This window comes from Drosophila gunungcola, unplaced genomic scaffold (genome assembly GCF_025200985.1).
Source record: "Drosophila gunungcola strain Sukarami unplaced genomic scaffold, Dgunungcola_SK_2 000078F, whole genome shotgun sequence".
NCBI classification, from domain to species: Eukaryota; Metazoa; Arthropoda; class Insecta; order Diptera; family Drosophilidae; genus Drosophila; species Drosophila gunungcola.
In genome coordinates, this window is record NW_026453241.1 from 376,346 (window position 1) to 388,629 (window position 12,284).

Below are 12,284 nucleotides of genomic sequence, written 5' to 3' on the forward strand. Positions count from 1 at the left end.
GCTAGCGCGAAAAACATATTTTTGTTTATCGAACAATAATTGCCAGGCACAACAGCAATAACAACTTATAATAAGCACAGTCAAAAACAAACATTAAGAACAGTGTAAAAATAAGAAGAATATTTACATATGAGTCAGGAATTTCCAATAACAAACAATATTTACAATTATCAGAGTTATTAGTGGGATCAAAATAAAACAAGAAAGGAAGCAAACTTCGGCAAGCCGAAGTTCATATACCCTTGCAGCTATTGCAAACCGTAATTCTAAAATATTTAACCATTACTATATGTCGAAGAACTAAAAAAAAATTAAAAAACAGCAAAGCTATAATTTTTTTTACCGATTTTTACCGATTGTTCCTATGGGAGCTATATGATATAGTCGTCCGATTTTTATGAAATTTAAACCGTAATTCTGAATTATTTAACCATTACTATATGTCGAAGAAGAATTAAAAAACAGCAAAGTTATAATTTTTTTTATTTATTTTTCCGATTGTTCCTATGGGAGCTATATGCTATAGTCATCCGATCCGGCTCGTTCCGACTTATATACTACCTGCAATAGAAAGACAACTTTTGGGAAAGTTTCATGCAGATAGCTTTAAAACTGAGAGACTAGTTTGCGTAGAAACGGACGGACAGACGGACATGGCTAGATCGACTCGCCTAGTGATGCTGATCAAGAATATATATACTTTATAGGGTCGGAGATGTCTCCTTCACTGCGTTGCAAACTTCTGACTGAAATTATAATACCCTCTGCAAGGGTATAAAAACACCTTTAAGATATTACGTTTTTTTTTCATTTTTTAAAACTGTTTTTGGTCTTTCCAATTAGGTCCTAATAAAATTCTAGTGATTTGCTTCAGAATCATAACTTATCGACTTTGCCACTAACTTAAATGATCTCTATAAAGAAATTAAACGCAAGGTCAATTGAAAGGTGGTCTGATGCATAGTCCAGTAACTCTATTTTTAGTGGGTTTCTAATCCGATTAAAGCTGAATGGATATTTCTATTGTAGCTTTAACGTATTATTTTAGCTTGCCATTTAAAAATTTAAGCAGATGCCACTTAAAAAAACATATAAAATAAGAGAATAACTTGGTTATTTCTTCACCTTTCGCTTCGAATCACCTCGTTCATGACACTAATCCAATTTCCAGTCAAAATAAAGCTTAATATACGACCACCACATTGTTTTCTGCTGCGATTTAACAAGTTTGATTCTCAATCGTTCCGAAATGTGTCCTTTTGTCAAAGTCTATTTCTGTGAAATCGTACGTCATTCGACTTAAGCTCTTGTTTCTATGTATTATTGCGACGCAGTTTGGAACTGCATTCGATTCCTGTCCGGAGATCAGCTCAAAAATCCCTAAAATTGCGTTGTCATTGTCAACAGGTGTGATTGCCGAGTTGAACTAGCTGATCTAGTTGACCGGGTCTAGATCGGTCTGGCTATAGTCTCTAATGCATATTCGATTATGCAAATCCATGCTATTATATCAATGGACTTGAATGTATATCGTTCCAGATGTGCATCCAGTAAAGGAATTCTATTGATATTTTAAACCGAAATTAATCAAAAAAAGGGGTTTAAAAATACTACTCGTAGAAACATTTTTAGTTTTTAAGTTAAAAAACTAAAGTTTAGATTAAATTATGCGTGTTTTCAACCCTAAAAAGGTTAGATTTTTAAGCTCCTTGTCTAGGAAATCTTTTAATAAAATATATATATTGTACACGGAAATATTTTAATTATAGCTTGGCGCTATAGAGTCAATGTTTTCCAAGTCAGCTTCCGTATTATTTAAAGAAAAACAATGTGTTAATAGCTTATATATTTTTAAGTCTACGTATACTGAAGGTTTAATGGATTGAAAATTTTTACATTCGGTGTAAATGACCTTATAAAATATACAAATACTGTTTTAAAGAACTTGGGGAAGAACATTTGAACTAGTTTTCGTGGACATTAAGTTAAATTTAAACAATTTTTTGTGTACTATTTCGTTTCACAATTATCAAAGAGAATGATTTACTCAAACTAGGGAGAAAAGAACACCTACTTTCATGTCATTTGGTTAATACAAATATTCGGACATTCAGTTTCGTACACTGGTAAAAAAACGTAGAAAATTCAAATATTTTGTACTCAATTTCAATATTTTTCGCTTTGATTTTCATTCATTGCGATTTTTTTTTATTTTAAATAAGAAAACCATAAACATTTTGAAAATTTTTCATTTCATTATGTTCGGAATAGATTTTAATAACAGAAAAATTAATTTAAATGTAAACCATATTTTAAATCTAATTCTTTTCACATGAATTAAACTATTTTAATATTATATCATGCAATTTAATATGCATTGTATTTAATGGTTAGATAAAGTATTTAATTTAAATATTAAATATATATAAATATAATATATATTTTAATATTGAATCATGCAATTTAATATGCGTTGTATTTAATGTTAAGATTTACTATTTAATTTAAATATTAAATATACAGTTTTGAATTTAACAATCAGATTTTTTTTTGGTTTACTTATCAATTTTTTGATCAGTCCAGCATTTGGATTATACATAATCTTTTATTATGTTCATTTAAATGCTGTTTTAAAATGGAAAAACAAGTTTAGTTTTATGCCTCCTTTTCTTTTTGATTAGCACCAACAAATTAGTTTCTATCAGATTTTTTTTGGAACAATTAACCAAAATATCTTAAAAGATGGGTACTTTCCACTTTTGTAATATTTGGTCTTTGCAATCTTAATTGACTTTAAGTAATGGAAAAAAAATCAGTAGCTATGGGAAATCAACCATATTTTTATCAATTGGTATCTAAAAATCTGTGGTATAATTTACCCGATATTCTGAAAAAAAACTATAACAGTTTTATTGTGCCTCTTAAAAACAGCACTTGTTTGATTCGAATCGTTCCGTTGTCGGATCGATGACCGCTAAGATCGGAGAACCGGGAATTAATAGGGGTGGTGTCAGGCCACTCATTTGCATTTTGATCCTAAGGGCAGGGGCGAAATCTATCGGCCCTTGGTCACACAATATGCATTAATGGTTTTGGTTGGTCGGTGGTGCTTGAATTGGGGCCCAAGACGTTATAGACAACTTTGGCGCATTTAAATGAATCGATGCGATGCTGCTGTTGTTGTTTATATCAAATCGAACTAAAATCTGGTTCCGAGGCGGGCCAGGCATTATATATGAATATGATTTCGAAGCGGCAGCGGGCGGGTATTCAAATCAGTCGGCGCCCCGTAGTTGTTGTTCTTTCTTTCGATCGAATTGAATCGAATCGAATCGGCCCTCTCGGCACGATCCGAAGTCAAAGTCAGGCGCGTGCTATCCACAATCCACAATCGGAGATGTGTTTGTGTGGGCTATATACACCGAGATGTCAAGATATATAGAGCCTATATGACGGGGGCAGAGCGAAGCCCGCCAAAAGGCGATAAAAGCCCCAAGAGATCGCCGAAGTAGATCAGTTTAGTTCAGAATTCGCAAACGACCCAAGAAATCCCAGCCAGATTTGAACGGTCCGATCGATTGGTATCGACCAGTGTCCCAATAGTCCATCCATCCTATCCAGAGATAGCCCCGCAGATTGCAGATCTAATGCTCGTCTGGAACGATAAACAAGATACCAACTTTACCTTCATTTGAGCCCCCTGCTCCAGTTAGCTCCGGAGATATTGTCAAACGCAAAATATTTGGAATTTTTTTTTGGTTATTTGTTCTCGTTTTTTTTTTGTTTTTTTTTGATTTTGGGAGAAAAGGGCCGGCCTGGTGATAATGCCCAGCAGTGTTGCCAACGAGAGTCAGTTCCGATTCCAGAGCAGCCGCAGTCAGGCCAGCTGTCCCAGTCGGACTCCCAGTGAGCCGGATTCGCCAGCGGCCACCCCTCCCAGCTGCGATGTGGTCGACCAGGCGCTGGCCGAGCTGCAGCTCCAGTCGCAGGAGATCCGCGAGAAGGACCTCCACCTAATGGCGTCCACCAGCAAACGGGGACGCTCCGGCTGGCAGATCAAGGCCTCCAAGCTGTCCAACAACACGCACAATCGCATCCGGAACATTGTCGAGTCGCTGAAGATCAAGCCGAATCCGGAGAAGCCCATGATACCGCTGTCCATTGGTGAGTAGCTGTGAACCATTTTGTAGAAAAAACATAAAATACACGGCTTAACCAATTGTTAAATAACATTATAGGATGAGTTTATTTAGGCTCTTATATTTTCTAAAATCTTTCGAATCTTGATAACGCAAATGGGTATATATTTATTATTTTTATAATATTCATTAAGAATACAAGACTTAGGAAGTCAAACACAAAGATTTCGGGCACCAAAAAATCGGTAGAAATGTGATCTAATCCATTTTTAAGTTAATCATTTCGAATCGAATTATATTTTTAAGTTTTTTTTAAAACAAAAGCCAAAATAATATGAAATTTGTAATACTTTTAAATAGAAAAGCAAAAAAAACCTGAATTTAGAAGAACTTCAAACACTGATTCGGGACAATCTTTTTTTTTGCTATTTAAAAGCGCACTGTAAGGTTTCAATGGATTATTCGACAAAACTTAAAAACTTAAATTGCGTTCCTAAGTTTTTAAACTAAAATTAAATCCCATTACTTGTAAAAGCAGGATTAAGGAGTATGTTTTGGAGGGTTTTCGAGTCACATTTTTTGTAGCATACTTTTTTACTACAACATTTGGATGAGGGGCTTGAAACCACGAATTTTCCCTCCCCGGTCTTGCCACTGGCAACAGATAGTTTGCAGTGATTTCAAACCTATAAAGTATATATATTCTTAGTAAGCAGCAAAAGCCGAGTCAACTACTTGCTTTGATGAAGTAGTTTAAAATTATATCAATCAGTGATAAATTATATCCAAAGTCTGAGAAAAAACACCAGTTGCTAGTGCCAACTGTCTTTTTTTTAATAATCGGAAGACATTTTGATTACCCCCTTTGGTTGGTCCACCGAAATAGTAAGAAACATTCTTATTAGCTATCGTATAAATAGTCTAATAAAAAACGTTGTATACTGTTAGTTTTAAAATGTCTTTTATAATCGAGACTTAAACTATTAGCCACTTAGACTTTATGATGAAACCTAAATATTAAGTTTTCTGTGAAATGTTCGTATACCTTTTTTCTATGTAGCTGGTGTGATCTACCCAGTTGTCTTGGGGAACCTGCTGTTCATTTTACCATATTCCCATAACATCTCTGACGTTCGTGCCACTAGTTTTCGGACTAATTTGAATATTTTGGATGTGCGATCTCTTTAGCTTTTGCCGTTTTTTTTTTTTTTTTGTTTTTGTTTGGTAGCTGACTTGGCACAAACTGATAAAACTAGTTTTGCGCAAAAATGATCGCCGAAATGAGTTCGGTAAAATTCAATGGAGAAGTCAAGCGAAGCATACGTGTACACACCCACAAAATCGAGCCAATCAGAGATCGGAAATGGGTAATGGTCGCGATGCAGACAGATCCTCGTACGAATGTTGTTCTCCCGTGATGAAATTCGCCGTTTTTTGTGGCTTAGGAAATTTACAGACGGCACACAAATATGCAATTTGATGAACGCAACGAGCCGATCGGCGCAAGTTTCTAAATTCGTGCTAAAATATGCCAGATACCAGGTATATAAAGTCTGTAAGGCTGTTGTTGTTTCGATTGTTGTTCTTGTTTTTAGTAATATCATATTATTTTTGTAGCGAGGCACGCGCACTGTATTTGTATTTTGTGGGGTATTTGCATAAAATGTAGTTCCACCTGTTTTGGCGGAGTCGAGAATCGAACTCGGGATCTCAACGAGAACATTCTTCCCTGCCGCTTGTTTATCCATGCCCGATCGGGAATCCGACTCGGAATTGGAATCGAAACTAGGCGGAAACGATCGCGTAGCCATTGACCCATGCAATCTGTGATTCGGGTGCAAAATCACCTGATTTTTAATTTGAACACCATTGAATCCAAGCTGCCAAAACTGATCATTCAAGTATTTACCATGCTGTATCTCAAAGATGCTAAGCATTTATAAAGAACAAATACTTTAAGATATTTGTTTTAAATACAATAATTATAGTGGTCACAGTTTATACTCATAAAGTATAAGTATATCAAGTTGATAAAATATACAAATATTTTGCGGTGTTAATAATACAAATATAATATGCATTGCTATTAAATCAAATCGTATTAAGAGAATGCGGAGCTAAATTATTAATAGTAGTCAACTATTTTTGTGGTTAGCGTTTGATTTCAGGAATTCAATATTTTTAATAAATATTTTTTAAAATTAGGAACTAAAAATCTCGTGGTCGCTGAACAAAAAATAACAACAAGAATTTATATTTTCTTTACAACTTCACCAGTTTGCCCTTGTGAGTAAAATTTTAATGTTTTCTGAGAAACATTTTATTAAACTATTTTTGATACCCCTTTTTAAAACAAGGAACTTGATATTGATTAAATATATTGAATATATATTATTGTTAAAAATGCTGCGGTGAAAATAAGGATAGGATTGGGAAGGGTAAGGCTTTATAAATGTTAATCTTCTACCTATTCCACACCGAATTTATTAAATTCTAAGAAATTTTTTCTTAGTGCAATTGAACATATATATATTTTTTTAAATGTAACGGGTTAGAAAGGAAGGAAAGAAGGCTTGGTCTATTTTGAATTTTCTCTCCTTTATTTGTCTAAATATATTTGTAAACCCTTGCAGAGCGTGTTATAATTCGCTTTATTTAATTTTAAAATTTGATTCATGAAAAATTTTAAATTACTTCAAAAAAAAAAAACAAATTCTAGATTATAATTTTATACTTCAATTTATATTACGATTTCAGTCAAAAGTTTGCAACGCAGTGATGGGACATTTTCGACTTTATAGAATATATATATTCTTGAATAGCATCATTAGGAGAGTTAAACTAGCCGTCTCTCTGTTTCTACGCTATTTAGTCATTTAAATTTAAAGTTATCTAGATGAAACTTTCGCAAAAGTCTTCTTTTTATTGTACTACTATATAGCTTTCATAGAAACAATCGGAGAACAAAATTATTATTTTGCTGTTGTGTAATTTATAGTCATAGTTTACTATTTCACAACTTTATTAAGATCGGAAAATATTATTATTGTTTTATTTTTGTAATAGCTGTAGGGATATATAAACTTCGGCTTGACGTAGCTTGTTTCCCTTCTTGATTTGTTTAAGTTTAAAAATACTAACCCACTACCTCTTTTGCCACTTAGGTGATCCCACAACCTTTGGCAACCTGAAGGCCGCCGACGAGACGATGAAGGCGGTGCTGCACTCGCTGGAGAGCGGCAAGTTCAATGGGTACGCCCACACCCAAGGTCACGAGGTTGCCCGCCAGGCGGTGGCCAAGTACAGTGCCCACCAGCGGCCCGACGGCGCCATCGATCCGAACGAGGTGATCCTGTGCAGCGGCTGCTCCTCCGCCCTGGAGTACTGCATCCTGGCGCTGGCGGATCGTGGCCAAAATGTGCTGGTGCCGCGACCCGGCTTCTGTTTGTACCACACCCTGGCCGAGGGACTGGACATCGAGGTGCGCTACTACGACCTCCTGCCCGACCAGCAGTGGCGCGCCGATCTCGTCCAGCTGGAGAGCCTGATCGACGAGAACACCGCCGCCCTGCTGATCAACAATCCGAGCAATCCCTGCGGCAGCGTCTTCGACGAGAAGCACCTGCGCCAGCTGATCGACATCTGCGAGCGGCACTATCTGCCCATCATTGCTGACGAGGTGAGTGGCCAGCAACCGGAACCCTGTCTGAATAGTGCCACATGCCATGCCAAAAGTACCACCATCCTAAAGTATGAATAAAAAACAAATGTAAAAGGTTATAGGGCTTGCTATTTTGGCAAAAGAATTTGTCGCATATGTTAAATATTAGTGGATGTAATTATTTGAATTATTTATCACCAGTTAATTGATTTTCTTTTTCTGTAGTAATTTTCCTATCTGTTTGTATTAGGAACAACCAAATGTAAACTATTTTGGTTTTCAACAGAATTTTTGTAGGTATATATGTTTTGTAATTTTAATTATTTATCACAAGTTAATTAAAATTGCTTTTTCTGTATTACTTTTTTATTAAGAACATAACCAAATGTAAAAAGTTTCGGGGCTTGGTATTTTTGCAAAAGAACTTGTGATATATGAAACATTTTAGTGCACGTTGTATATATTGTTATTTGCATTATTTATCACAAGTTCATTGATTTTCCTTTTTTCTGTATAAGTTTACCAATTTTTTTGATGTACGAACATAACCAAATGTGAAATTTTTTAGGGCTTGGTATTTTTGCAAAAGAATTTGTGATTTGAAGTATGCTTATTTTTTTCTGTATTAATGAATTTCCCTTGTGTAGAATATTTTAGTTTGATTTAATTATTAAATTTTTAAATAAGACAATTTTTGAATTATTTTTTGAAACAAGCAACAAGGTATTTATATTGGCACAATAGTTAAACCCTACTAGTACCTAAAAAAAACTTGGTAAAGTTCAGGATCGTAAATAAAACGTAACATATTGTATTATTAATTTATAAGGCAGATGTGCATAATACAATGATTAATATAAAAAGCTTTGAATAGTAAATTTTAGACTTAATATTTTTGAAACCCTATCCAAATAATTGTTTTGGAGCTAATAAAGTACTGACCCCTCTCCGCAGATTTACGAGCACTTTGTGTTCCCCGGATCCAAGCACATGGCCGTGAGCAGCCTGACCTCAGAGGTTCCGGTTCTGTCCTGCGGTGGATTGACCAAACGATTTCTGGTCCCCGGATGGCGAATGGGCTGGATAATCGTGCACGACCGCAAGCAGCGCTTGGCCAATGCCATTGGCGGTCTGAAGAACATGTGTGGTCGCATCCTGGGCTCTAACACCATCATCCAGGGGGCGCTGCCCGAGATCTTGACCAAAACACCGCAGTCTTACTTTGACGGTGTCATTGACGTGCTCCACGTAAGTGTTCTGCACCTCCATCAAAGCCCAAGAATATACTCTCCAAAATGCGACCAAATTTATAAATAAATTTCAGTTTAATATTCTAAATAGTTATTGCTAAATTCAAAACGCCTAAATTCTATATAATCCTATTTATGAGAATAGAGTTTTAGATATGTAGTACCAATCGGTTGAAATTATATTATTATTATTATTATTAGTTGTTCGCCATCTTTCAGTCAAGATTAATACGCAGTAATTGATTTCGATCTCATTTTGGCTTCAAAATTATCAAAGATTTTAACACTATTGGCATTATTTTGCGTACGTTTTTTTTCGATAAACTAAATTTACCCATTTTGATATGTTAAGGAACGATTATGTGAACTTCTGAGCTTCTTAATGTGTTTTAACTATCACTGAGTATGAACATCTATTGGTTTTTAAAAATAAATGTTGTTGTGAGCAGGAAATAAAATATGTTGGTTTATCACTTAATGTCACAAATTATTTTAAATTAAATTAAATTATTTTTTAGAAATATTTTGCGATATTTTTGATAACTTTTCTTTATGAATACACAAATATTTTGTATTTTTATAAGTCAAAATGTATGTGGGTTTGGAAAAAGAAACGTTTTAAGTATGTTGTATTTATCACTCAATGTGTATTGCATTTGAAGTTCAGTAAAAGTTTAGGATGAGGAAGGTATTGGAAATATAAGTTTATAATCTTTATATAATATATGTGTATTAACCATACTTGCCCACTTTCATTATAGTCAAATGCCACACTGGCCTACAAAATGCTGAAGTCGGTGCGCGGCCTTAACCCCGTAATGCCCAACGGAGCCATGTACATGATGATCGGCGTGAGCATCGAGCGCTTCCCGGCCTTCAAGGACGACACCCACTTCGTCCAGGAGCTGGTCAACGAGCAGAGCGTCTTCTGCCTGCCGGGCAGCTGCTTCGAGTATCCAGGATACGTGAGGATCGTGCTCACCGTCCCGGGGGCGATGATCGAGGAGGCCTGCGCCAGGATGGCCGAGTTCTGCGAACGCCACTTCAAGAAGGACTCGCGCGCCGCCTTCATCGAGCACGGACTGCTGGACGAGGATCTCGCCTTCTGAGCCCAGCTCAACACTTAACACTTAATAATTAATACTTAACACTTAATACTTAACATTTAATGTTTAACACTTAACGACGCTTCAGGAGCAAAACATTTATTAGACATTCTAGACTACAATTTTGTATCAAGTGTACACAAGTATATTTATATAATATATATATATCCATTATTAACTATCCAATATAAGGAGTATTGTCTCAAAAAATTGCTGGAAAAGTGAAGCGCGAGATAGAGAGAGGGCAAGTAAACTGCGGCTAAGTAAGTGGTCGTTACAGAGGAGGAGGAGGTCTGAATATAAATATATATATTATATAAAGGTCTATATTTGAGCTATCTGGTGCTGTAGGCTGGCTGAGGTTCTCTGCAGGATATATGATAATGCAAGATCTTTTCGCGAAAAATTAACAAAGTATTGCTCCCCGGGAGCATAATGATATGATGATGCATTGCTATGCTTTTAAATTGATCATATATAAGTTTTTGTTTCTTGAGAAAGGTAAAATGCTGATCTTTCAAAATAAGTTCCATTTGTATTAATGATTTGTTTGCGAAATGCCTAACACTTTAGCAGGAACTGTAGCTTATAACGAAAAACTTTGGATACAATTTTTAAACCCAAATTCTCGCCTTCCTGATAAGCTAAAAGTAGGTTTTTAAACTGCGAGTCTTCAAACGTTTTCTCATTTTTCAACCTACTGTTACCTTATAATAAAGTCAAGAAAACGGGCTTAAAAAACTTAAAAAATGCTGTTATATGTATGTCTATTCATTGTTGAGCAGTATCTTATGTTGTGAGTGCAGATTTAGCTTGCTATTAAGTAGTGTTGCTTGACGCCATTACAGGTTCAAAGTGATGCTGGCAAGTGTTGTGAAACCTTTGGCGGAATATAGTTTTTTTGAATGGAAACCTTAGCACGAGAACCCAATCCCGCCTACAGACTAAAAGGGACAGGGGCAGCCTTTTGCCTCTACATGTGGTGTGGATGCATTTTCTTTTCCATCTCGGTCTCCACGCGAGCCTCATCGATTCCGGCCACTGTGGGCAGACCACCAGGCCAGTGCAGCAGCTCCTGCTCGTGCTCCATGATCATGTTGGCCTCCGCTATAGGGGATTCAATGCAATTTAGTATGAGAATAAATACGAAAAGTTGTTACTAAAATATATGGTATATAATATTAAAATTCTGATCTAAACTAACCAAAAAAACATGACAGTAGAAGAGAGAAAACCGTAGTTTTAATATTTTATATATATGGTTTATAATAAAAAAAAAATCATGATCTAATCTGCAACATCTTTATTTTTAAATAATGATTTTGGACTTTTCAAATGATTTTCAAAGCAACGTTTGTGAAAATGAAAAACAGTTTTTTAAATATAAACTCTATTGTCTTTATGAATTCTATTTAACTAATTATGTTGTTTTGTATGTTGTTTTGCTATAAGTAAAATACAAACGGACATAACTGTTGCAGAGTTATGTATAATATTTAAAAGCCAAACCCTAAGTTTAGCCCTAAACCTAACCATGGTCGAGCCGCAAGCCAAGCCCAATGCCAATCCCAATCCCAATCCCGAGCTCAGACCCACCTTGGATGCGGTGCAGCTTGCTGCCGTAGGCCCAGTCCGTGTAGTAGCCCACCACGAAGGTGAGCGGCAGGAGCGGAGCCAGCGCGGAGACCCGCTTCACCCGCTGGTAGTAGCTGGCGCAGCCGTAGACGGCGCTCAGGTAGAAGCCGCTCAGCCAGTAGAAGAGCTCCCGGTGCTGGGCGATGGCCAGGGCCTGCTCCCGCTGCTTGATCTGGTAGTGCATCTGGATCCAGCGCTCCATCTGTGACCAGGTCGGGTCGCGAGGAATTATATAAATCGGGAGACAATCGGACGGCTCGAAGACAAGGACTCACCTTGAGCTCCTGGCACTTGCGGTAGCTGGGATCATCGTGCTCCGGATAGCCAGTGCCGTTGGATTTCTTGCACGAGGCCGTGGCACCCATGATTGCTGCTCGGAATTCACGGAATTGCTGCTCTGTTTATGGCCACTCCGGCGGGAGTTGCCACTCCGGCAATGGTCCATCGACCCGGATTAGTGCGCAGGCGTCGTCCCTTTTGGGGGTTGAACACC

At 36.6% G+C, this 12,284-nt stretch overlaps 2 protein-coding genes across 2 annotated transcripts; one reads left to right on the forward strand and one right to left on the reverse strand.

The window, feature by feature from the left end:
* The first annotated feature begins 3,475 nt into the window (after positions 1-3,475).
* On the forward strand, positions 3,476-10,331 carry LOC128264750 (tyrosine aminotransferase). Its single transcript, XM_053000408.1, has 4 exons — positions 3,476-4,164; positions 7,304-7,818; positions 8,755-9,048; positions 9,812-10,331. The coding sequence occupies exons 1-4, from the start codon at positions 3,825-3,827 to the stop codon at positions 10,157-10,159; spliced, it is 1,497 nt and encodes a 498-aa protein (XP_052856368.1). The 5' UTR covers positions 3,476-3,824; the 3' UTR covers positions 10,160-10,331.
* Positions 10,332-10,611: 280 nt separating this feature from the next.
* On the reverse strand, positions 10,612-12,229 carry LOC128264751 (plasminogen receptor (KT)). Its single transcript, XM_053000410.1, has 3 exons — positions 12,067-12,229; positions 11,753-11,993; positions 10,612-11,263 (listed from the first exon to the last, which is right to left on the reverse strand). Exons 1-3 carry the CDS (start codon positions 12,154-12,156, stop codon positions 11,130-11,132), a joined length of 465 nt encoding a protein of 154 aa, XP_052856370.1. The 5' UTR covers positions 12,157-12,229; the 3' UTR covers positions 10,612-11,129.
* Positions 12,230-12,284: the final 55 nt, after the last annotated feature.